Here is a 19,980-nt window from a genome sequence, read left to right as displayed (position 1 = left end):
TGAAGAGGATAATAAGGCGAGGCCGATTTTATGTTGCGGTCATTGAACATTTCTCAAAGAGAAAACAAATCTCATATATATCTTTATAAAACCCATCCCTTAATGTTAGAAAATGAGATATAAGTTGTCTGTCCACCATCCATGTTGAATTCAGACTATCCCCAAATAGAAAATAGATGCTGGCTGGCGAAAATAGTGGTAATTCACGAATCAGGTTGATTCGCCTCCTTTAGGTAGTTATAGGGTTAGGGGAAAGTGAAGGATCTCTTGTTTCTTACTGATTGGCCTGTTTTGTACTCACCTTAGTGAAATTGATCGCAGCTGGCACGGGGCGTACAAACTTCAACTCGCAGCAGGTGGCCCAGAGTTAATGGTTCTTCTTGTGAAGGCAGCACGAAGATGACCTTCGTATATCTCTTTATCCTTCATCTTGTCATCAAGGAATTTTTGGATGTCCGGTGCCCAATATGGCGAGATGGTCCGTTCAAACTCCACCATCCCTGCGTCATCCAGTTTCGAGAACCTTGGTTGTATGTGCTCTAGGAAGATATTATATAAACCTTTGGGGGTTTCAAGGGCGTGGAAATACCAGAAATTCCCCATTTCCCAGCCTTTCCTCATGATACTTGTGAGACCGATGGCTTTACCCCACACTCGAGAACGAGCTTGTTCTTCCTCCTCGAAGACATTCATGAATTCGGCATGAATTTCGCTGAAAGCATCGAGATGCCCTCCTTTATATAACTGGTCCACCCCACGACTAGTGAGCCAGTAGGGCGGATGGAGCATCTCAACCGGTAGTGAACATGTCCACTCGAGATCGACGAGCGACTTGATGTTCCAGTCACTGTCGACAAAGAGGTTACTTTGATGTAGATCCGTCAAGGTCATAATAAAGGGCCCACGCCGGTAATCGCGGTGGGAGAAATGTGGCAACAGAGCTCGCATGATGGTCAGGGTTGACAGCTGTGCTTCGCCATCGGCCTTGTCCCGTATTGAATTCGGGGCGTGGCGCAACCGACTGTCGTGATAGGATAGCATGTCCATAAAGTAGCTGTCGCTTGTTGAATATGTAAGGTCCCTGTCCATGTTGGTGGGGACGGACTCGTTTTCGAGATGGTGGAGGCGAAGCGTTAGGGGGCGATTGGTATGTTTTATAGTCCCTTGATTATCGATTGTTAGAGATCCGATGCGGTCGAAAGGAGACTGAGATAAGGATAAGATGATTTGACTCAACCCGCGAAAAAGGTTGGTTCTGCGTTTTTGATCGTGGCGTAACTTATCCCAAGATTCAGAAAGCATCACCGTATCGGTGCTTCCGACGTGATCCATGATGAGATATCCGGTTGTCAGGTTGAAAGGTCAATTTCGACTTAAGTAAGGTGGTCGGAGCGGATGCCCGAAAAGAGACGAAACTACACGGCGAAAATACCATTGCAGTCGGCTGAAGACGGGGGTCTGCTGAATCGCGGTAAACTAGGCCAGTGTTAGATTGACTCACAAATCAAAATAGCAATTCACTCACACACGGGCCTTGTGCAAACGCGAAGCCCCACAATCGAGGCATTGGTATAGAAGGACAGTTCTGCCGAATCCAGATAAAGGTTGCAGCCTCGCAGCGAAGCTTCTCGTCGGCGTTGCCCGGATGTTGAATTTCCCCTACCTTGTAGGGCAAAGGAAACCTGATGAGAACCCGTTTGGGTGCATTGTCGTCCTGCCCATCAATGTCAACTAGTATGCATACGTTGAAGCTCCCGGTCATCCACTCTTTGACTTCCCCGACATGGCATGTCTGCTTTTTGTTCAGATTCATGTGATACGACACGATCGACTCGATTACGGCGCGGCTCTGATAAAGGTATACATAGAACTCGAATCGCTGATCGGGATAGGAGAGCTCTTGGAGGACATTGTCATCGTCGACTAGGGCCGTGGAGAGACTGATTTGTCCATGGAGAAGCGGCAGCTCGCGCTGCATGCTGAATGGCTGGGTGGTTTCAGCGCTTTACGGTGCAACAGAATGTTAGTATAGCCATCATATAATGTAGAAAATTCAAGCTTACGGATGTAAATTATTGTCGGCCATAAGATTGAATGGTGGAATGATCTTAATCCTTTGTAGATAAACTCGAGATTTCCACTAAAATGAATTCTAGAGCCTTGGTGGTAAGTTTATCGTTCTGGTCGAGATGTCGTTTCTCTTCTCACCCTGCTGCGTTGAGCACATTAACTAACCCGCAGTTGATCCAGAAATTGAAAATCAAGCCAGAGAATGCTATGTCTGCGGGAACTTTTATAGAATCGATTGAACTTTGAATACATGACCCTCCTGCGTGCTTTGAGCGAACATAACCAGCTGCCATGGCTGATTATGCCCGAATCCCCCTTATACACGGTGTGCTGCCTAAGGCACTCATGGATTATTGTTAGTCCGCGCTCAGTGGAGATGCCTCAGGTCAGCACTCTAAATGGCTTGCGCATTTCCATGCCAGAAACCTTCAAATACCCCTCTATTGTCACAACCACCAGAAACATGCTCTTCTTCAGGTTCGCTAGCCAGTGCATGGGAAAGAATTGCCCGTAATTTTCATCTTGAGCTAATCAATATTTGCCCGAACAGTTTCTTCAAGACCCTTACGAACCAGGTCGTCACAATCGAGCTCAAGAATGACATCCGTATTCGCGGAACGCTGAAATCGGTCGACCAGTACCTCAACATCAAGCTCGATGATATTGATGTGCTAGATCTGGATAAATACCCGCATCTCTCGTCCGTGAAGAACATGTTCATCCGTGGTAGTGTCGTGCGATATGTCATACTGCCGCGATCAGAAGTTGATGTTGGTCTGCTGGAGGACGCTACAAGAAGGGGTCAGATCCGTCCATTTCTTTCTTTTGGCCCAGTTTCGCTTTCACATGCCTTTCATGTGTGAATGACTGGTACTTTAGGATTGTATGCTAACTTGATCTATAGAAGCTGCAAACCAGGCGGGCAAAGCTCGATGATTTTGTCCCAAGCTCGACCTATTTTCTATCTAATTAATCTGCTTTCACGACGTGATATCGCCATCGCGCTACCTGACGCAATCGCTTTCCACCCCGAGGACTAGAGAAACGTGTATGACGATGGATGATGGCCTATATTTGATCCAAAGGCCAGTTGAAAAGATGACGGGAGACAAGCAATTGAGAATTCAGAAATCTCTTGCTTTCAAAGGACACCAATGAGTTCGGCTCATGATTATGATAATATCCACTGCGACAGATTTGGAGCGATTCCGAACGCAGTTGTTTTGTTGACGCTACACATTAAAAAAGCTATTCGCATAAATTCTACGTCCCTTCAGGACTACCGCTTAGCACATAACATTTCCTTAATCGTAGATCCAGCCATTTTAGGAACTAGACTCTATTATGGATCTTCGTCTTCACTGTGGATGAAATAGATCTGTTCGAATCAATGAGATTCGCCGACTGTCTCTGTCTTTACCTAATATCGATGATTTCCTAAATAGGAATAGTATAATTTGTCAAAGTCTCACGTGACCGCGCGACGCGAAAACCGAACTTTGCCGCGCCTCGAGACTATCCGCTTTCTGTTTGGTTTGGATATATGTGGATGAATTGTATTCGACCATTTTATCAGAAAGGCCTCTATAAATGATGAACCTAAGTCTGCATGACAGCTTGAGATAATGCATATTGAACGACTTCCGCGCTGCCCGATATTCCCCCGTGATTTAACAGTTGCCCCCGTTTAAGAAGCCGCCCGAACGACCCTTTCTTTCTTTGAATATATTTGTATTAAAATGCCTGTCCCATCCAGAAAGGGATCTGTACCATCTACACCCGCGAGGTCGTCCAATGGCGCCAAACCGCGATCCACCACGAAACGAAATACCAGTCTTTTGAACTTCTTTCAAAAGGCAGATGGACCACCGAAGTCTACCTCTCGACAGTCTCGAATCACACAGTTCACGACACAGGGAGAGCGTCCGAATCAAGGGAGCACCACTCCTCGACCGCGTGTTGTGCGAAGAGAGGATAGCTCTGCGAGCAATGGTGTTGGGGGGTTGTTTTTGGGCGCTTCGCGGTCGCCGATGAACGGAGATACGAGTACGACTGGCGGGGCAGAAACGAGGGAAAGGTCGCGAACGCCGGATGATATATGGGGCGAAGAGTCGGAGAGCCTACGACCGGAGAAAGAAGAACAGGTGGAACAAGAGCAGGCGAGGTTCCATGAGAACAGGTCAGCGGTCAAGCGGCGAAAGCTTGACTCTCCGTCGGTCGAGGGAGCGGACCCTAAGCTGGCAAAGAAGAGAGCTGCAAAATCTCCGAAAGCCAGTGGTCCGTTTATTGATGAGTCGGATAGTGAGAATGAGCTGGACGCGTTCAAGGAGTTTCAGGAGCAATCGGTAGAGTTGGATAGCAAGGAAGATTGTTCTCGTATTGAAGATGATCGGATAGAAATCACGCGAATTTCAACCGCCGACGTACCACCGCTGGTAAGAGAAGCCACCAGCCATATGCAAGATGATGAATGTTCGAATTTTGACGATCCAGGAGAAGAGGAATTCCAAGAGCAAGAGTGTTCCTTAGATGCCCTTGACGGAGAGGTAATGACTGAAGAAGGGACTCTCGACTTTGATGCAAATGATTCTCCGGCTCTGGATGAAGATAGCGTTGATCTTGGTGATGACGCACCTGTATGCCCGGTGTGTCAAGGTAGCTTGGGAGGCCTTAGCGAACCCGTAGGTCTCTCTACACCGGGCCTTGCTGTGTAGTATCTGACTTCGATTAGGATATTACCACCCATGTCAATGATTGTCTTGATGGGGTGCCTAGCATAATTGGCCGAAAGACGAATGTCAACGTCTTGGAGAAAAATCCCACACGGGTGGAACTTGCTGCTGTACCAAGACCAGCACAAAAGGATCCCTTGGTTTCAGGTGGCGCCCCTGCAGCATCTGCGTTTTCGAAGATTATGGCTGGCAATGCTGAAGACACAGCATGGGCAGCAGCAGCAGCGAGTGACGCCGCGTCTCGAGGTAAACAGGCTTATCAAAGGACGTGTCCATTCTACAAAATCGTCACCGGCTTCTCCGTTTCAGTCGATGCATTTCGGTACGGGTCAGTCGAAGGCTGTAAGGCCTACTTCCTTAGCCATTTTCATAGTGACCACTACATTGGACTTTCAAAATCGTGGTCCCATGGCCCGATTTATTGCAGCAAACCGACTGGGAATCTAGTTCGTCAACAGCTCAAAGTTGATCCAAAATGGATCGTGGATCTCGAATTTGAGAAGAGGGCAGAGGTACCGGGAACCGGGGGTGTAGGAGTGACAATGATTGAGGCCAATCATTGTCCTGGTAGTGCTTTGTTTCTCTTTGAGAAAGTCATTGGCTTCAGATCATCTAAAAAGGTGCAGAGAGTGCTGCATTGTGGTGATTTTCGGGCTTCCCCGCAACATGTTCGGCATTCGCTTTTACGCCCTGATCCCATTGACCCTGGTACCAGCCAGAAGCGACAGCAACGAATTGATGTCTGCTACCTTGATACTACATATCTCAGTCCTAAATACGCGTTCCCTAAGCAAGCAGATGTCATTAATGCGTGTGCAGAGCTCTGTGTGCACTTTGACCAAGGTGACTATGATGCTCTCAGTCAAATACCAGGGCCGTCCGCGAAGTCTAGTTATATATCAAAAACCCCGCTTTCTCGGTTTCTTTCTTCTAGTGCTGGTGCTCCTAGGCCTACAGAAGACTCGCGGCCCAAAGGCCGGTTGCTTGTGGTGATCGGAACATATAGCATAGGTAAAGAGCGGATATGCCTAGCTATAGCACGAGCCCTGAAGAGCAAAATATACGCAACAGCGGCGAAGCAACGCGTGTGCGCCTGCTTGGAAGACCCCGAACTGTCCTCGCTGTTAACGAGTAACCCAAGAGATGCACAGGTGCACATGCAGACGCTGTTCGAGATCCGCACAGAAACATTAACCGAGTATCTAGACTCCCTACGGCCACATTTCACACGGGTAGTAGGTTTTCGACCAACGGGGTGGACATACCGACCACCCGCAGGCAGGGCATTAGAAAATCCACCTGTATCAACGGTGCTACATTCTACACATTGGAAGACTCCGTTTTCAGCACGCGATCTCACCCCGCAGCGTGGGAGCACGCGGGAGAGTGCCTGTTTTGGAGTGCCATACAGCGAGCATAGCTCTTTCCGGGAGTTGACTATGTTCTGCTGCGCGTTGCGGATAGGAAGGATTATTCCAACGGTGAATGTTGGTAGCCAGAAAAGCCGCGAGCGGATGAAGACTTGGTTTGAACGGTGGGAAGCTGAGAAACGGAAGAGTGGGCTATACAAGGTAGAGGGGGATGATTGGTAGAGTTTATGTATGTACTCTATAGAGTACTGGACAGACTCTATAAAGCGGCGTATACTTTCATATATGCGTCTACAGTAGGCGAGACTATTTGCATACCATAGTTGCACATCACGAAAAGACTCCTAAGGTACTGGGTAGTTAATTCAAGAAACTGGACTTGCATTCATAAGCCACTGTGAGTAGAAGTGTGAATGTGATGTAGTACTAGCATACCTTATTGCCTGGGGCACAGTCCCCTGACAATCCAATCACGAGACCCACAAAGATACTTGACGCCATAAAAAGTCGAAGGATTCAAGCAAGACACCGACTGACACTGACACTGACACTGACCCTCCACACCAAGTGAATCAATGAAATTATCCTCGTCCCATTATCCTATTGGTTCCCGGGAACAAACCACATTCGCTAACTATAGGGCGCTGGGGCCGCAATAGTCTTTCTTAGAGCCCTTGTTACAATTCGCCCGTCCACAAAGCCATCACCCCCGGTTCGCAAATCACAGACAAGGCACCCCAATCTCTGCAGTTTTGTCACTTGTGTCATTACCAGAAGGAGGGGCGGGGAAACAAAGGTCGGGGACGTGAATCGGCTGGCGTTGACTAGCAAGCTAAACCCTAGACTCCCGACTTTGACTTCCGTTATATTGCTTTGCCTCGGGGATGCTCTCATCAATCCCATCATAAATAACTCCGGCCAGGATGCCCATATGTTGGTGTTGCTTGTTTCTGTCTATCTGAGAGAGCCATGGACTAAGCTGAAGCGCGAATCTGTGGAATTCTGCTTCTGAACTATCTGATTTCCCTCCATCTTTTCTTTTCTTTCTGAGTCCCTTTATGACTCTTGTGTGGTTGATCTACTTCTGCTCATCCCTTATGTGTTGACAGCCTTATCCTTTGTCCCCTTCTAGTTAACTTAACTAGTTAGTTACTAGTTGCTACTTACATCGATCGCGAACTACTGCCAACTAGGTTAGTGCGTTCTACCGACGGCACTTATTTAGCAATATTTGCTTCCCGGCACCTGAACTCGGCTCTTTTGTGTTGCCCTTGGCCTAGAGGCTCGCTGACACCCTGTTTGTGCTAATTTAGGCCTGGTATAGATCCAATTCATTTTGTCATGATCACCTCTCTCATCTCCCCCATTGGGGCTTCCTATGTCCTACTGGGTCTGCTCGCTGTCTACTATATCGTTCCTTATCTGCAGCTATGGAGACTGAGCGATATTCCTTCCCCCGGTTTGGCCGGCTTCACAAATTTCTGGTTGTTGCTTCAAGCTCGCAAAGGCTCTCGTTTTATCGCTGTGAATGATGCCCATAAGAAGTATGGCAAGCTCGTCCGCGTTGCTCCCCGCCATGTTTCCATTGCCGACGATGCGGCTATCCAGGCTGTCTATGGTCACGGAAACGGTTTCCTGAAGGCGTATGTGATATCCTGCCTGTGCAAAATAGCCAATTAACGAGCTATATTTATTCTAATGGTCTCTATATAGTGATTTCTACGATGCCTTCGTTTCAATTCGCCGCGGGTTGTTCAACACTCGCGACCGCGCTGAACACACCCGCAAGCGCAAGACCATCTCGCACACCTTCTCAATGAAGTCAATCGGTCAGTTTGAGCAGTACATCCATGGCAACATTGAGAACTTTGTTAAGCAGTGGGGCCGCGTTGCGGATGCTGAGCGCAACCCCAAGAATGGCTATGCTACCATAAATGCGCTCAATTGGTTCAACTATGTGGCCTTTGACATTATCGGTGATCTAGCCTTTGGTGCTCCCTTTGGTATGCTTGACAAGGGCCGGGATATCGCTGAGATGCGCAAAAGCCCCGACTCTCCTCCTTCCTACGTTCAGGCTGTCGAGGTTCTTAACCGTCGTGGCGAAGTCTCCGCTACTCTTGGTTGCTACCCTGCTCTGAAGCCTTTTGCCAAGTACATTCCTGATCGCTTCTTCCGCGATGGTATGGAGGCCGTTGAGAACTTGGCTGGGATCGCTGTCGCACGTGTCAACGAGCGTCTCCGGCCAGAGGTCATGGCCAAAAATACCCGTGTGGATCTTCTCGCTCATCTGATGGAAGGCAAGGACCAGAATGGCAACAAGCTCGGCCGTGAGGAACTTACCGCTGAGGCGCTGACCCAATTGATTGCCGGCTCCGACACCACCTCCAACACCAGCTGTGCTATCCTTTACTGGTCTATGTGTACTCCCGGTGTTATTGAGAAACTTCAAAAGGCCCTTGACGCCGCTGTCCCTAAGGACATCGAAGTGCCCACCCACGCTATGGTCAAGGAAATCCCCTAGTAAGCATAACCCTCCCGTCCCCCCGCCTTACACCATGCATCACCATATGCATAGTGCCAGCACCCCCTTGCATTATACGTTTAGCTAACCAAACACCCCTCTACGCAGCCTCCAGTGGGTCATCTGGGAAACTATGCGTATCCACAGTACCTCCGCCATGGGTCTTCCTCGCGAAATCCCCCCTGGCAACCCCCCCGTCGAAATCTGCGGCCACATCTTCAAACCTGGCGATGTCCTCTCCGTTCCCAGCTACACAATCCATCACTCTACTGAGATTTGGGGCCCCGACGCTGACCAATTTGTTCCCGAGCGCTGGGACCCCGCCCATCTTACTCCTCGTCAAAAGGCAGCCTTTATCCCCTTCTCCACTGGCCCCCGCGCTTGCGTGGGACGCAACGTTGCTGAAATGGAACTCCTAGTTATCTGTGCCACTGTGTTCCGTCTCTTCGAGTTCCAGATGCAGCAGGATGGACCCATGAAGACCCGGGAGGGATTCTTGCGCAAGCCTTTAGGCTTGATGGTTGGCATTAAGAGGAGGACTATTACCTAGATTTATCATTTGGTTTGTTCCTCCTAGAAACAATTTTTTTTTGTTTTGGTTTTGGATTTTCTTTCTTTCATGTACCTTTTTTCTCATTACCCCTTTCATGTTTGTACAATCATATAAGCCTGAGCTGAAGCAATTTTTTTTTTTTTTGCTCTTTCTTCTTCTTAGTATGCTTTATTCGCTACCTAACTTGCATCTTGCATATCATGATACCACCTATCATATCTTATCGTTCGTGTTTTGAAAATCAATTATACCAAGAATAGAAACTTGTATATCAAGTTCAACAAATGTAAAATATACAGTAGTTAGCAAAAGGAAAGAAAGAAAGAAAGAAAAAAAAAGTTATTATTATGCCTTTCCTGAAGGTCCTAACAGCATGAATACCTAGGAACTAGCCACTGCCTAGTACTAGTTATGTTGAGTTTCACCATAGTCATAACGCATCAACTCCAGAATCAAATCGTAATGACATTATAAAACCACAACATTATTCCTTCCCTCATTTCGGTTGAGTTGAGTTGAGTTGAAAAAGAAAACATTATTCCTCTTGGTACAAGAGAGATTACACACACACATAGACAAATACCCACCCACACTGACATACAGACATATACTCACTCAGATACAGACACAAAGGCATGCTTATATGCACAGACATAACTGACTGACCGGCTGAGCGAAACTTGGGATTTTCTTTTTGATTTTTTTGTGGTGGGGGAGAGGTTTTACCAGCTATCCGGACCAAACTTCACGTTGGGAACCTGTATTGCGGTATCCGCGGCATCCATGGTATTGGCGGCAATATTGGTACCCCACCATGCAGGGAAGTCGGTTTTGGTCAAGTTCAGAGTCAAGAAGATCAAGATGGTGCAGAGCGCAAGACCAACGTCCAGACCAGCGGACAGGACGTAGTTGTACTGCATCCACCAGCCGCGCCAGCGGTCACGGATGAACTTGTTGAAAACGAAGCCAACAATACCCCAGGAGAGGTAGTTGAGAGGGGTGGCGGGGGGGATGAGGGCAGAGCCACCGAAAATCACAGGGGCGTTGAGGAAGCGAATCCTGGAGCGGGGGAACATGCGTGCACCGATGTAGATGGCGAGGGGGAGGAGGAAGCCCGCAAGCCAGAACCACATCATTCCAGAGTAGAGCTGACCAGGAGAGAACATACGGGAGGGCCCAATGGTACCCCAGATGACGGAAGCGTTGAAGAAGACACGACCGTTGGGGCAGGTGTAGTGGTTAGGCTGGTCCGATTTACACACGTCTGTGATGGCACCCAGGGCCCAGTTCATGACACAAATTTGGACAACAGAGGACCATAGACAGGCGATCATCTGGGCTGAGAAAGTAACTCTTGGGGGGATCTTCATGTAATGGCCTATTTTATAATATTAGTACCTTTTTCTTGAAAAAAAAAAAAATAAAAATAAAAGAAAAGGCAAAAACGCCCAAGGGGAGGAGGGGGAGGAGGCATACCTAGCTTCATGTCCTGGCAGAAGAACAGACCCTGGTACATACTAATATAGCCGTAGGTCTTGAACAGCATCATGGCCATAGGGCGACCAGGCTGCATGTAACCCACGACAAACTCCGTGATGACGTTGAGACCGATCTGGATGTTGGTAGAGGCCTGGATAATACCGCAAGGCACGAACCAAACAACAGCCATGATGAGAGAAACGAAGAATGCCCACCAGCTCAAATGAGTGGGGTAACCCACGATGACACCGAGGGCCATGCCAATCATGACGAGGGTGATCACGCCGTACCACCACATAGGCACGGGCTTGAAACGAGCCATGAGACGACCATGAACATCCTCCTCCTCACGACCAACGTGACGGAAACGAGTCCAGATATCCTTGCCATGGAAGAGAATGGCGTGCATGAGGACCGCGATAATAGTAGCAAACGACAGGCCGTAGCAAAGGGTGAAGGTGGTGGACAGGAACAGTGGAGAGTACTCTTGGTACTTCTTAAGATCGAAGGTCATTTCCGGGGTGAGGATACGAGAGACATTGTAAACCTGGCCAGTGTTATCATAGCTGGAGGAATCGCTGATGGGCAAATATTGGCCGAAATAAGCGCCAGAGTAGTGCAGGGCAGGGGTGACAATCCAGAAGAAGACCACCATGCCAATGAGGGTGTTTGCAATACCGTGCCAGGGGGCAATGAGAGGGCTGAAGTTGAAACCGGAAATCTGGGTCCAATCGAAGGTCATGGGGATCAGTGACAAACCGGTCCACCCACCGAACAGCTGGTTGACCACAGGGCTTTGGGGCTTGATCCAGGTCACCCAAGCGAAGACACTCAGGAAGGGAGCGATATATCCCGGGAACCAGTACCAGAAAAACGATCCCAACATGACATATAAGAACATGCGGTACTTGCCAATGGTCCAACCGGAGACCTTGCGGGGATCCGGTTTGGTGTGGTCATGAAGAGCAGTGAACAGGGTGGAGTTGATCAGGTTAGCAGGCCAGATCATCGCGGCGGGGCTGACCAGGAAGCGGTGGAAGAAGCCTGCCATGCCAAACCCAAGCATCTGGGTGGAAATACACATGAGGAGCTCAAAGCCCCAACCGAACCGTTGGTTGTAGAAGGCACGCTGAGCAAGCAGGACGTCCGTCGCATAGGCTGCACCTCCACCAAAGGTGGCATTGGCCATGATGACAATTATGGCATGTTCCTTCTTGCTGAATGGACCAGGATTGAGATTGAATTCGACTCCAAACACCTTGCGTACCTTGTTGGGCATTACCATCGCCCAGACCATACCAATAGGGTAAGCAACAACCTGGGCGACGTAGGAGGGGATAACAATGTAGGGTTGACGCATGGAGAAGAGCATGTTAAGGCCCGAACCCAGCGTGCAGAGGATGATACCGATAGTCCAGGCGCGAATGGTGTTGGAGTGTCCACCCTCGTCGACATTGGGCACGGCAGCACGCACTTCAGGGTAAGGAGAGTTCTCGAGGAGCTCGTGGGCGATGCCCTCTCGATTCTTCTCATCCGTAGTTTGCAGCGCATCATCAATCTCATCTGTGATCTCTTCAGGAAGATTGGGATCCCAATGATGATGTTCCTTCAGCTCCTTCAGATGCTTGACGGCCTCGGTAGGGGCGGCGTCATCCGCCACAGCGACGGAGACGGGGGGATCAGAGCTCTTCTCGTTCATAATGACATGTGAACCGGGAGGGTATACAAGGGAAGAGTCGAACGAGGTAGGAGGAGAAACGGAGATGCTGGTGGAAGCGGAGGGGGGAAAGGGGCCAGTTTAAGTAGGAGGAAGTAAGGAAGCTGCAATAGCACGCGACTGGGCAGCAGCAGCAAGCAATCTGACGATGATAATACCGCTGAATCTTTCACTGTTCGGTTCACCAGTAACCGAAAACACGGACCCTCTCATCCTTATCAGGCAGAAAATAGGGGAATATAGTAGGGATAATAATAATAATAATAATAATAATGATAATGATAATATATATTACAAGACACCGATTGACTACTATCAAGGCAGTAGATTATTCCGCCTATCAATCCATGGCCCACGATGTAACCCTTTATCAAAATCCAAGATGGTCGACATGGTCTCATCATCAGAGAGGATTTGGGGGGTTTGAGTATCGTAATTGTGACAGAGAAAAATCAATAAAAATTTCATAAAAAACAAGCATCTTCCATGCCTTCAGTTCTCAGGTTCCTCATGCGTTGTCAGAACTTGATGGAGACTGGGCCGATTGAGTTTCCCCGGACGATGTTTCTATAGCGTTGAAACCTCGGAGATTTGGTCCAGAGAGGGAACGGGTGAAAGAGTTTCTAGCCAATTGCCTGTGATTCATTTTGCTTTCTGACCCATTTCTGTCATACAGAACCAAAAGAAAAAAAAAAAAAAATCGATCCTATTGACCACTCATATTCTCGATCAAAGAATTCGAGCGGAGTGTTTCCATTCGTCCCCTTCCTTTCTTACCCCCCCCCCCCCTTTTGTGCACCACTCAAGAGTCGCCGCTGCACCCAAGTACTGCTCTAGCCTCTCATATCCCGTCTTTACACCTTGTGTCTGGCTCTTATCTGGGGTATCAGTGCGCTGAGCAAGGGGTGTTTTGGGTTGATGATGATGCTCATTGGAAGACGGACGAAACTGGTTACCGCGGGGCGGGTCTCGTGGCTAGATAAGTGAGTATTAGCAGGTTCGGCTAACGAAGGAGAAGCAATGAGGTCTCTGGAGTCACTGCGTTTGGAGTACGGAGCACGGAGTAGGGTACATAAACTGGTTCAACATAGCAGATGGTGCACTCTGGTCTCATGCTTGTTGTCGATAAGCTAGCGAAGCACTAACTTCGGCCCAGGATCCTGTACCAGAAATGGCAGGAATTTGAAGAAACTGGCCTAGTTTGGTGTAGTCGCCGTGCCGGACCCAGCAAAATTGAGGCGCAAATGAAACTGAATGGACGCCATCATATAACCTCCTTCCCACTTTATCCTAGTAAACGTAACGCTGGAGAGAACACTAAAAAAGCAACTAAATTAGTATAGCCAGTCAACGAGAGGGAAGGCGTGTCGATCTATCCACATGTGAATCAACTTATATTTCTTGCCTGCAATTGAACCTTACGGTGGCTGCAGGAGAAAGAATTGACGACAATGACGACGACGGCGATGATGATGATGATGATAATGATGATAATGATGATAATGATGATGGAAACACGAGGCTGGAAGTGGGAAATTGTTTGGGAACTCAAGTGGTGAAGTTAAGAAGATGTCGCCGGTGAGGATTGTTGCTCTCGTCCTGGAAGCCTTAAGAAGCAAACATCTGGAACATGGCCACTTAGTATTCCCATTATCCAGATGATGTGGATCTTGAATTCAGAATTCTGGAACTTGAAGCCGTTTCTTTATCTCAACCCTTGAAGTTGTTAGTCCTATTTTCTCGTCACCAACTCCATGCCACACTCTCTGCGCTCTTCTCCCTCCCGATATCGTCTCGTCCTGTGTACGGAGTATGGCATAGTTATACAAAATCACCGTGTCCCCCACCCAATCGTGTTCGAAAGTTTCCCATTACATACTCGATAATAATATTAGATTAATTTTTTTTTTTCCAGACCATTGCTGCTTCTATTAGCTTTCGGATATGCTACCTTCTTGAGACCGCAAGTCATATCCAACACGCCACCACCTGCACCTATCAACACAGAGAGTCAGACCGTCTCTCCGAATTTTCAACAACCTCCCAAGAGTGCCATGTAATCGTATCAGCTGAGTCCCTTAGAGGCTAGCACTCACTCGACTTGTCTAGTCTCCCGGTGAGGTCCTTGACTGTCCTCGAAACCTAGATTCTACTTCACCGCACCTACCCGTCCAACTCTATAGATACCATAGCGGATAATCGATAATCGGGGTATATTCTAGAGAGTATCCATGCCTTTCTGCCCACCTAAACCGCTACCCGCTTTAGGTGCGCCACACATTCTTCGCGATCACACATTCTTCGCGATTTTTTAATATTTGAAGCTATACAACAACAACAATACTAGTAATCAAAATAAAAAAACTCTCCAGCTTCTTCAGCATGTCTTGCATTATCAATTCCTCTTTGAATTGACTCCTGTGAGCGTGGAGGGGATAAAGAACCATATACTTTCTTTTTCTGCTTTACCAACCTCCTCTACTCATATTTAGCATCCTTTACCTTCCTATCTTTAATTAATTAAATAGCATCACGAACTCTTAGAACCCTGTCACTAAATAGACCTTTAATCTGGCGCTTAGTATAAACCCGGCATTAAGGCTCTTGCACGGCCCTAATCCTTTAAATTGCTTCCTGGGTCATTTTTAGCTCCTCGAGCTTATAGATCCATTACCCAACCATCTGCAGTAATACATTCAACTACAGTAATATTTTCACCTCGCTCACTTTCTGCAAGATCAGGGCATTTAGGATCCCTAAAAACCTTCCTATCATAACCTTTGCCTGGTTGGAAACCACATTCATCAAAGTTATAGACAAGGCAAGCCAGGACCCCGCGAAGAAGTGATTTCAAAAGGTTATACCAGTATTGAAGTAAGCCAGCATTCTCTACTTATATCTGCCTTAATTTCTTAGTCTTCTGCTTTATTAGAGCAAGTCCTAGATCTGCTGGTACATGCGATTTAAATTAATATAGCCACATCTTACTAACTTGCTTATCTGACCCCGCGCGAGCAAGTATCTAATTTACCCATGCTATAATAACTATAGGAGTTAGTGGGATGTTCTATTTCCGCATTTATATAATCTAGTTAATTAAGGCCTTCTCCTGATATAGCTGTAGAAGGTTCTTATTTATTATTATTGGTGTTACTAGTATCTTTAGTTTTTTGAGGCGTGTTCGGAATATAAAGTCAGGCATATTAAATTCTCATGTAATCTTCATGATATTTGGTTTTTTTTATTTTTAAACTATAGTAATAGCTTCAAGCAAGCAAGATTCATTAAAATCTGGAGATTTAGGCATGTTGTATTGTAATAATAATAAAAATAAGTTGAAATATCAAAAATCGCGAAGAATGTGTGATCGCGAAGAATGTGTGGCGCACCTAAAGTGGGTAGCGGTTTAGGTGGGCAGAAAGGCATGGATAGTGGCCACAAGTAGTAACCTACGCAACCAACCCACCCCAACAATCTAGCTAACCAACTCAAACCAGCGCGCAAGGATTAATTCCAACCTTCTTTTCTTCCCATCATTAGACTGCAGCTTGTTCGGCGCCTGTCCCTGTTCCAGTTCCAGTCCCAACACCAGTGCCAGCGCCAGCGCCCGCAGGACCCAAAGCCTCGTCCGCTAAGGCCCATTCAAAGTCTGCTAGGAACTGGTCATCGAAAAGGTAAAAGCTTTGTCCGTCGCTAGCTCCTGTAGTCGTGCCAGTGGCGCCCAGGTTTTCCTCGTTATTCTCGACACCTAGAAAGCTGGTTAGCGACCAACCGGGTTTCTATGTGTCTAATCTGGTTGTAATGAGTTGCTCACCCCCTTCTGCCGCGGTACCATGAGCATTGGCCGTCGCATGGCATTGTGGGTCAAACTCGTCTCGCCACCACCACATGGCATCGATTACGGGGCTAAGGATGAGCCGGCTCCGAATGCGGAGAGTTGTGCAGGGGCTACCATCCGCCTTTCGAAAGGATTTGGTGCTATTCCACAGTTGACCCAGGACGATGACCGTCTTTGCTGACACGTCATTACTGGCGGTTGTCATCTGTCGCGCTAGGGTAATTGTGTTGAAAAACGCCGCTCTGGCTCGCTCAACATCAAGGTCTTGACAAACAGGTCCTTTTAGGATACGCAGCAATGTAGCGCCAGCTAAAAGGTTTCCGAAGCTAAGCTGATTGGGACAGACACCGGGGCTTTCAAGAAATGAAACAATTGCTTGGATCGTTGAAATGAGATTACAGGTCGTGAGAACCAATTTCTGTTGACAGCCGTTTGCAAAGAGTGTGTGAGTTTTAAAGAGGTGGAATATCTGGATGCTCATGCGGCAAAGAGCAGTGTGGAATCGATCATTCACTGTAAGACAGTAAGCTTACTGTTTCTACAATTTTATTCAGCTGTGCGTGACTGCAAGAGAACATACGTGAGAGTTGAGAGAGACAAAGTTCCGCTGCTTGGTCCTCGTACGAGCGTATAAGAACGTCAAATAAACTCTCATGCAGTTGAGTCATGGCTAAAACACTAAACTCGTTCACCGATGCACTGCACCTGGTAACCAGTTCCTGGCATTTCAACTCCAGTGTAAGCGACGGTACGATGTTTCCCATAAGCACCTGCCGGGGTGCCAAATCTCGCGCCAGGTCCAAGAGGCTGCGAGGCAGTTGACCTTTGATTGTGCAGGATCTTTCTAATATCAGTGGAAAAGAGCCCTAACTAATGATCGGCAAGCCTACCTCTGGTAAACAATGACACAATGTGCCCAAAGCTCCGAACGACGAATGATATCGAGTTCAGATGGTGCGGGCAGGTTTGCCTTGTAAAACTCATGGCTAGAGAGTGGGATGTGAAGCCCATGCTGCATTGCCATGTGCAAAAGCAGTCCGCTCAGAGGAAATACGGCGTCGGATCGTTCATTTTCCTTTGGAAAAGGCCATGTGAGGACTAACAGAATACCCTGGATCGAGTGCCAAGGGGCACAAGGTGATACGGTTGAAAGTAAAGCCATTTCAATAATGCCTTTGGCAAGAGCCTGCATTAGGGTCGGGTTCTTTGGGTATGTTCTGCAGGCAACACCTACAATAGCCCAGAAAAGGAATGGAGATTGTGTGTAGTATGCATTGGGGCTAACCTGTGGATCGAGAAGGGGAAGAAACTGTGCATATTGGTGAAAGAAGCTTGAAGCTAGTGGGTTAGTATATCTCATCGATTGAGGTCAGCGCCTACTCACAGTTTAAATATCTCGTCAATTTCTCCTCCAGTTAATTGAATATTATTTAATGTGCGACACTCAGTGGGCTCCGGCTCGCGGCAGCCCTGGGCCAAGTCCATTTTCTTGGGGTGGATCTGACCTAAGCCAACCGGGGGGAGCAAAGGAGGTAAACGAATTCTCCAGCTCGGGAAAGGGCCAGAAGGCGGGTAATAAGGTGCAGTAAGAGAAGTAGGAGCAGTATTGTGTATGAACGGTTTTGAGACAGCGACTGCAATAGGAGGCAGCAAGTTTGGATCGGTGAGTACGGGAGGGTTCAATGTAGCAACAGTGACTGGAAGAGATGGGTTTATATTAGATGCCAAGCCAGCCTCGCCCTCATCATAGCCTATCTCTGTAGGAGCCGTCAACATCGCTATAGATGCAACCTGTGCAGTGGGGGTCTGAGAGGACTCGAGCTTCTTCCTCAGCTCGTTGGTCTCCTTCTCCAGGTCCGTGAGTTTCCTGTGCCATCATGTTACCATCCTTTAACACTAGAAATGGCTAGATCGAATACTTACTGGCGTTTGTGTTCTCGACGAAAAGGATCAGATATGATACATTCGCTGCCCATTTTTTGGCAACGAGTGCATGCCTGTCCGGGGCTCATCAAGTACGCATCGCAACGAGCCTAGCGACGAGTTAGCAGGGGGATCATGACTCCTTAGAAAGGTTCCCGATCATTTAAAAGGTCTAAACCTTATAAGGACCTGGAAGCCGTTACAGATGTGCCTACCTTCTGCTGCCGACACTCCGTGCATGCCTTCTTCCCCCTTTTGAAGAGAGGGCTAGCGATGATCGCGGGGTTAGTCGTGCAATCAACCAAACTAGTATAGTATACCAAGGACGAGCCCATAACCAAGCAAAGGATTAAACTTACGAAGCAGTCCCGGCAGAGCTCATCTCGAAAGAACCGTTACTGAAAAGAAGATGGGAATATGAACCATGAGCGTGTCGATAAGGAAGTTGGAAGAAGCCGAATGTTGAGGTGAAGGCAAAAAGGACCCGGAAATAGTACCGGGGTTATCTCCGACACATTTTCGCCAGTCGGTTTCATTTGTCTCTGCTCAGATCAACTTTCCGCAGTCTATAAAGCTAGTCGAACATCAAAATAAGGTAGTTCCTAAGGGTTTCCTATGTGATCGAGGTGGATAAAAAGTGGACAAGCTTTTCAGCCACTGGTCACAACATCAGCCTTATACCATATTCGATTGGCCCAGTTTAATAGCTCGCTAGTGTCGGTTTCTGGTACGTCTTGAGGTTTAAACAAATCCCTCTCATGATTTAGAATGATTTAGGGACTATTAATAGGTATATCTATTTTCTTTGTATTATCTTTGTTCCTCTCTGGAACTCAGCTCCGGAACAAGCCGGAGACTCGACTCTCCCCAGGAAGAATCAATCGACATCCATCCTATAACCCCCCCCCCCCCCCACATTTACGAAAGCCTCCTTTCCCTCGCTATTCCAGGGTACCTTATATGTACAATAGCTAGGTATCCGGCCTTCAATAATGTATGCTTACGTGCTTGTTCGGGAATCGTTACTTGGGAGCAACTGAGCCCGGTTGGCCGAAGGGCCCAACTATGATATACTATATGCATACAGAGCATTTAATACCCGAAACTAAACTATCATAAAATAAATAATCTCAGTTTACCTTAGTTTTATAATGTAGCTATTCAAACCGGATTATTATCATTTAGTTACCCTAATTTACATGCGACTCGAGCAGCAGGGTCGGTCATACCCCGGCTTCGACGTAGTTAGTCGCCGCTTTTCCCAAGAAGACGAGCCTTCAGTTGACCTTCAACAAACAACCTGTGTGTTTGGCGAAGCATCATAGAGGTTCTAATTATTAAGGTAAGAGAGTTGATGAAATGTTCCGATTTAACTTGAATGGCTGAGTGAACGAGATGATGTCGAGAAAAACACCACCGGGACCGGCTATTTGACACCCCCAAGCTAACTCCGAAGCCGGCAACGGCTTCCCTGGTATGTATTGTTCCTACTTGCCGGTTCCGCTTTGCTTCATCCTGGGGAATTTTGGCGACTTTTGGGCTTTGATAGCAACCTTTGCCAAATAAATACATAAAGTGAAGAAGATAAATAGGACCGAATTTACCTGAGGAAACAACGTGTTCTATTAAGACCTGAAAATAATCCGTTCATGCCAGTGTTTATTCGCAAGGGAGCAAATATATATTCTCCCAAGTCACCTTGACTTGTTATTTTGGACAAGGCTCTAGGAATGTGCTTCGTCCATCATGTTTGTTTATAACATTTAGAAAGCGGCAG

The 19,980-nt window shown here is 47.5% G+C and overlaps 6 protein-coding genes across 6 annotated transcripts; 3 read left to right on the top strand and 3 right to left on the bottom strand.

Moving 5' to 3' along the window:
- Positions 1-342: 342 nt before the first annotated feature.
- Positions 343-1,978, bottom strand: P175DRAFT_0509952 (uncharacterized protein; the record flags this gene model as incomplete). Its single annotated transcript, XM_040898474.1, has 4 exons — positions 343-1,315; positions 1,412-1,476; positions 1,526-1,792; positions 1,865-1,978. 4 exons carry the CDS (start codon positions 1,976-1,978, stop codon positions 343-345), a joined length of 1,419 nt encoding a protein of 472 aa, XP_040751384.1.
- Positions 1,979-2,497: 519 nt separating this feature from the next.
- On the top strand, positions 2,498-3,302 carry P175DRAFT_0502136 (Sm-like protein LSM2). Its single transcript, XM_040897317.1, has 3 exons — positions 2,498-2,547; positions 2,621-2,871; positions 2,975-3,302. Exons 1-3 carry the CDS (start codon positions 2,534-2,536, stop codon positions 3,004-3,006), a joined length of 297 nt encoding a protein of 98 aa, XP_040751383.1. The 5' UTR covers positions 2,498-2,533; the 3' UTR covers positions 3,007-3,302.
- A 507-nt stretch (positions 3,303-3,809) lies between these two features.
- On the top strand, positions 3,810-7,184 carry P175DRAFT_0532958 (DNA cross-link repair protein PSO2; the record flags this gene model as incomplete). The annotated part of the gene is made up of 3 exons (XM_040900012.1): positions 3,810-4,751; positions 4,802-6,373; positions 6,813-7,184. The coding sequence occupies 3 exons, from the start codon at positions 3,810-3,812 to the stop codon at positions 7,182-7,184; spliced, it is 2,886 nt and encodes a 961-aa protein (XP_040751382.1).
- A 329-nt stretch (positions 7,185-7,513) lies between these two features.
- Positions 7,514-9,243, top strand: P175DRAFT_0439937 (cytochrome P450; the record flags this gene model as incomplete). The annotated part of the gene is made up of 3 exons (XM_040893995.1): positions 7,514-7,815; positions 7,886-8,692; positions 8,802-9,243. The coding sequence occupies 3 exons, from the start codon at positions 7,514-7,516 to the stop codon at positions 9,241-9,243; spliced, it is 1,551 nt and encodes a 516-aa protein (XP_040751381.1).
- Positions 9,244-9,597: 354 nt separating this feature from the next.
- On the bottom strand, positions 9,598-12,465 carry optB (small oligopeptide transporter, OPT family). The gene is made up of 2 exons (XM_040895441.1): positions 10,723-12,465; positions 9,598-10,624 (listed from the first exon to the last, which is right to left on the bottom strand). Exons 1-2 carry the CDS (start codon positions 12,422-12,424, stop codon positions 9,969-9,971), a joined length of 2,358 nt encoding a protein of 785 aa, XP_040751380.1. The 5' UTR covers positions 12,425-12,465; the 3' UTR covers positions 9,598-9,968.
- Positions 12,466-15,745: 3,280 nt separating this feature from the next.
- On the bottom strand, positions 15,746-18,928 carry P175DRAFT_0460238 (uncharacterized protein). The gene is made up of 9 exons (XM_040894718.1): positions 18,563-18,928; positions 18,419-18,470; positions 18,204-18,313; positions 17,916-18,147; positions 17,665-17,768; positions 17,171-17,611; positions 16,861-17,120; positions 16,257-16,793; positions 15,746-16,190 (listed from the first exon to the last, which is right to left on the bottom strand). Exons 1-9 carry the CDS (start codon positions 18,583-18,585, stop codon positions 15,979-15,981), a joined length of 1,971 nt encoding a protein of 656 aa, XP_040751379.1. The 5' UTR covers positions 18,586-18,928; the 3' UTR covers positions 15,746-15,978.
- Between the last annotated feature and the right edge of the window lie 1,052 nt (positions 18,929-19,980).

The sequence above is a fragment of the Aspergillus ochraceoroseus genome (assembly GCF_002846915.1).
Source record: "Aspergillus ochraceoroseus IBT 24754 chromosome Unknown P175scaffold_5, whole genome shotgun sequence".
NCBI lineage: Eukaryota > Fungi > Ascomycota > Eurotiomycetes > Eurotiales > Aspergillaceae > Aspergillus > Aspergillus ochraceoroseus.
This window is presented reverse-complemented; position numbering and strand designations above follow the sequence as displayed.

Coding starts and splice junctions, on each gene's coding strand:
- P175DRAFT_0502136 (XM_040897317.1), top strand. Junction 2,872..2,974: donor GGAGGACGCTACAAGAAGGG/GTCAGATCCGTC, acceptor CTTGATCTATAG/AAGCTGCAAACCAGGCGGGC.
- optB (XM_040895441.1), bottom strand. CDS start 12,424: ATGAACGAGAAGAGCTCTGATCCCCCCGTCTCCGTCGCTGTGGCGGAT. Junction 10,625..10,722: donor CTGCCAGGACATGAAGCTAG/GTATGCCTCCTC, acceptor ATTATAAAATAG/GCCATTACATGAAGATCCCC.
- P175DRAFT_0460238 (XM_040894718.1), bottom strand. CDS start 18,585: ATGAGCTCTGCCGGGACTGCTTC. Junction 17,769..17,915: donor ACTTGCTGCCTCCTATTGCA/GTCGCTGTCTCA, acceptor ATCCACCCCAAG/AAAATGGACTTGGCCCAGGG. Junction 16,794..16,860: donor TTGTCTCTCTCAACTCTCAC/GTATGTTCTCTT, acceptor ACTGTCTTACAG/TGAATGATCGATTCCACACT.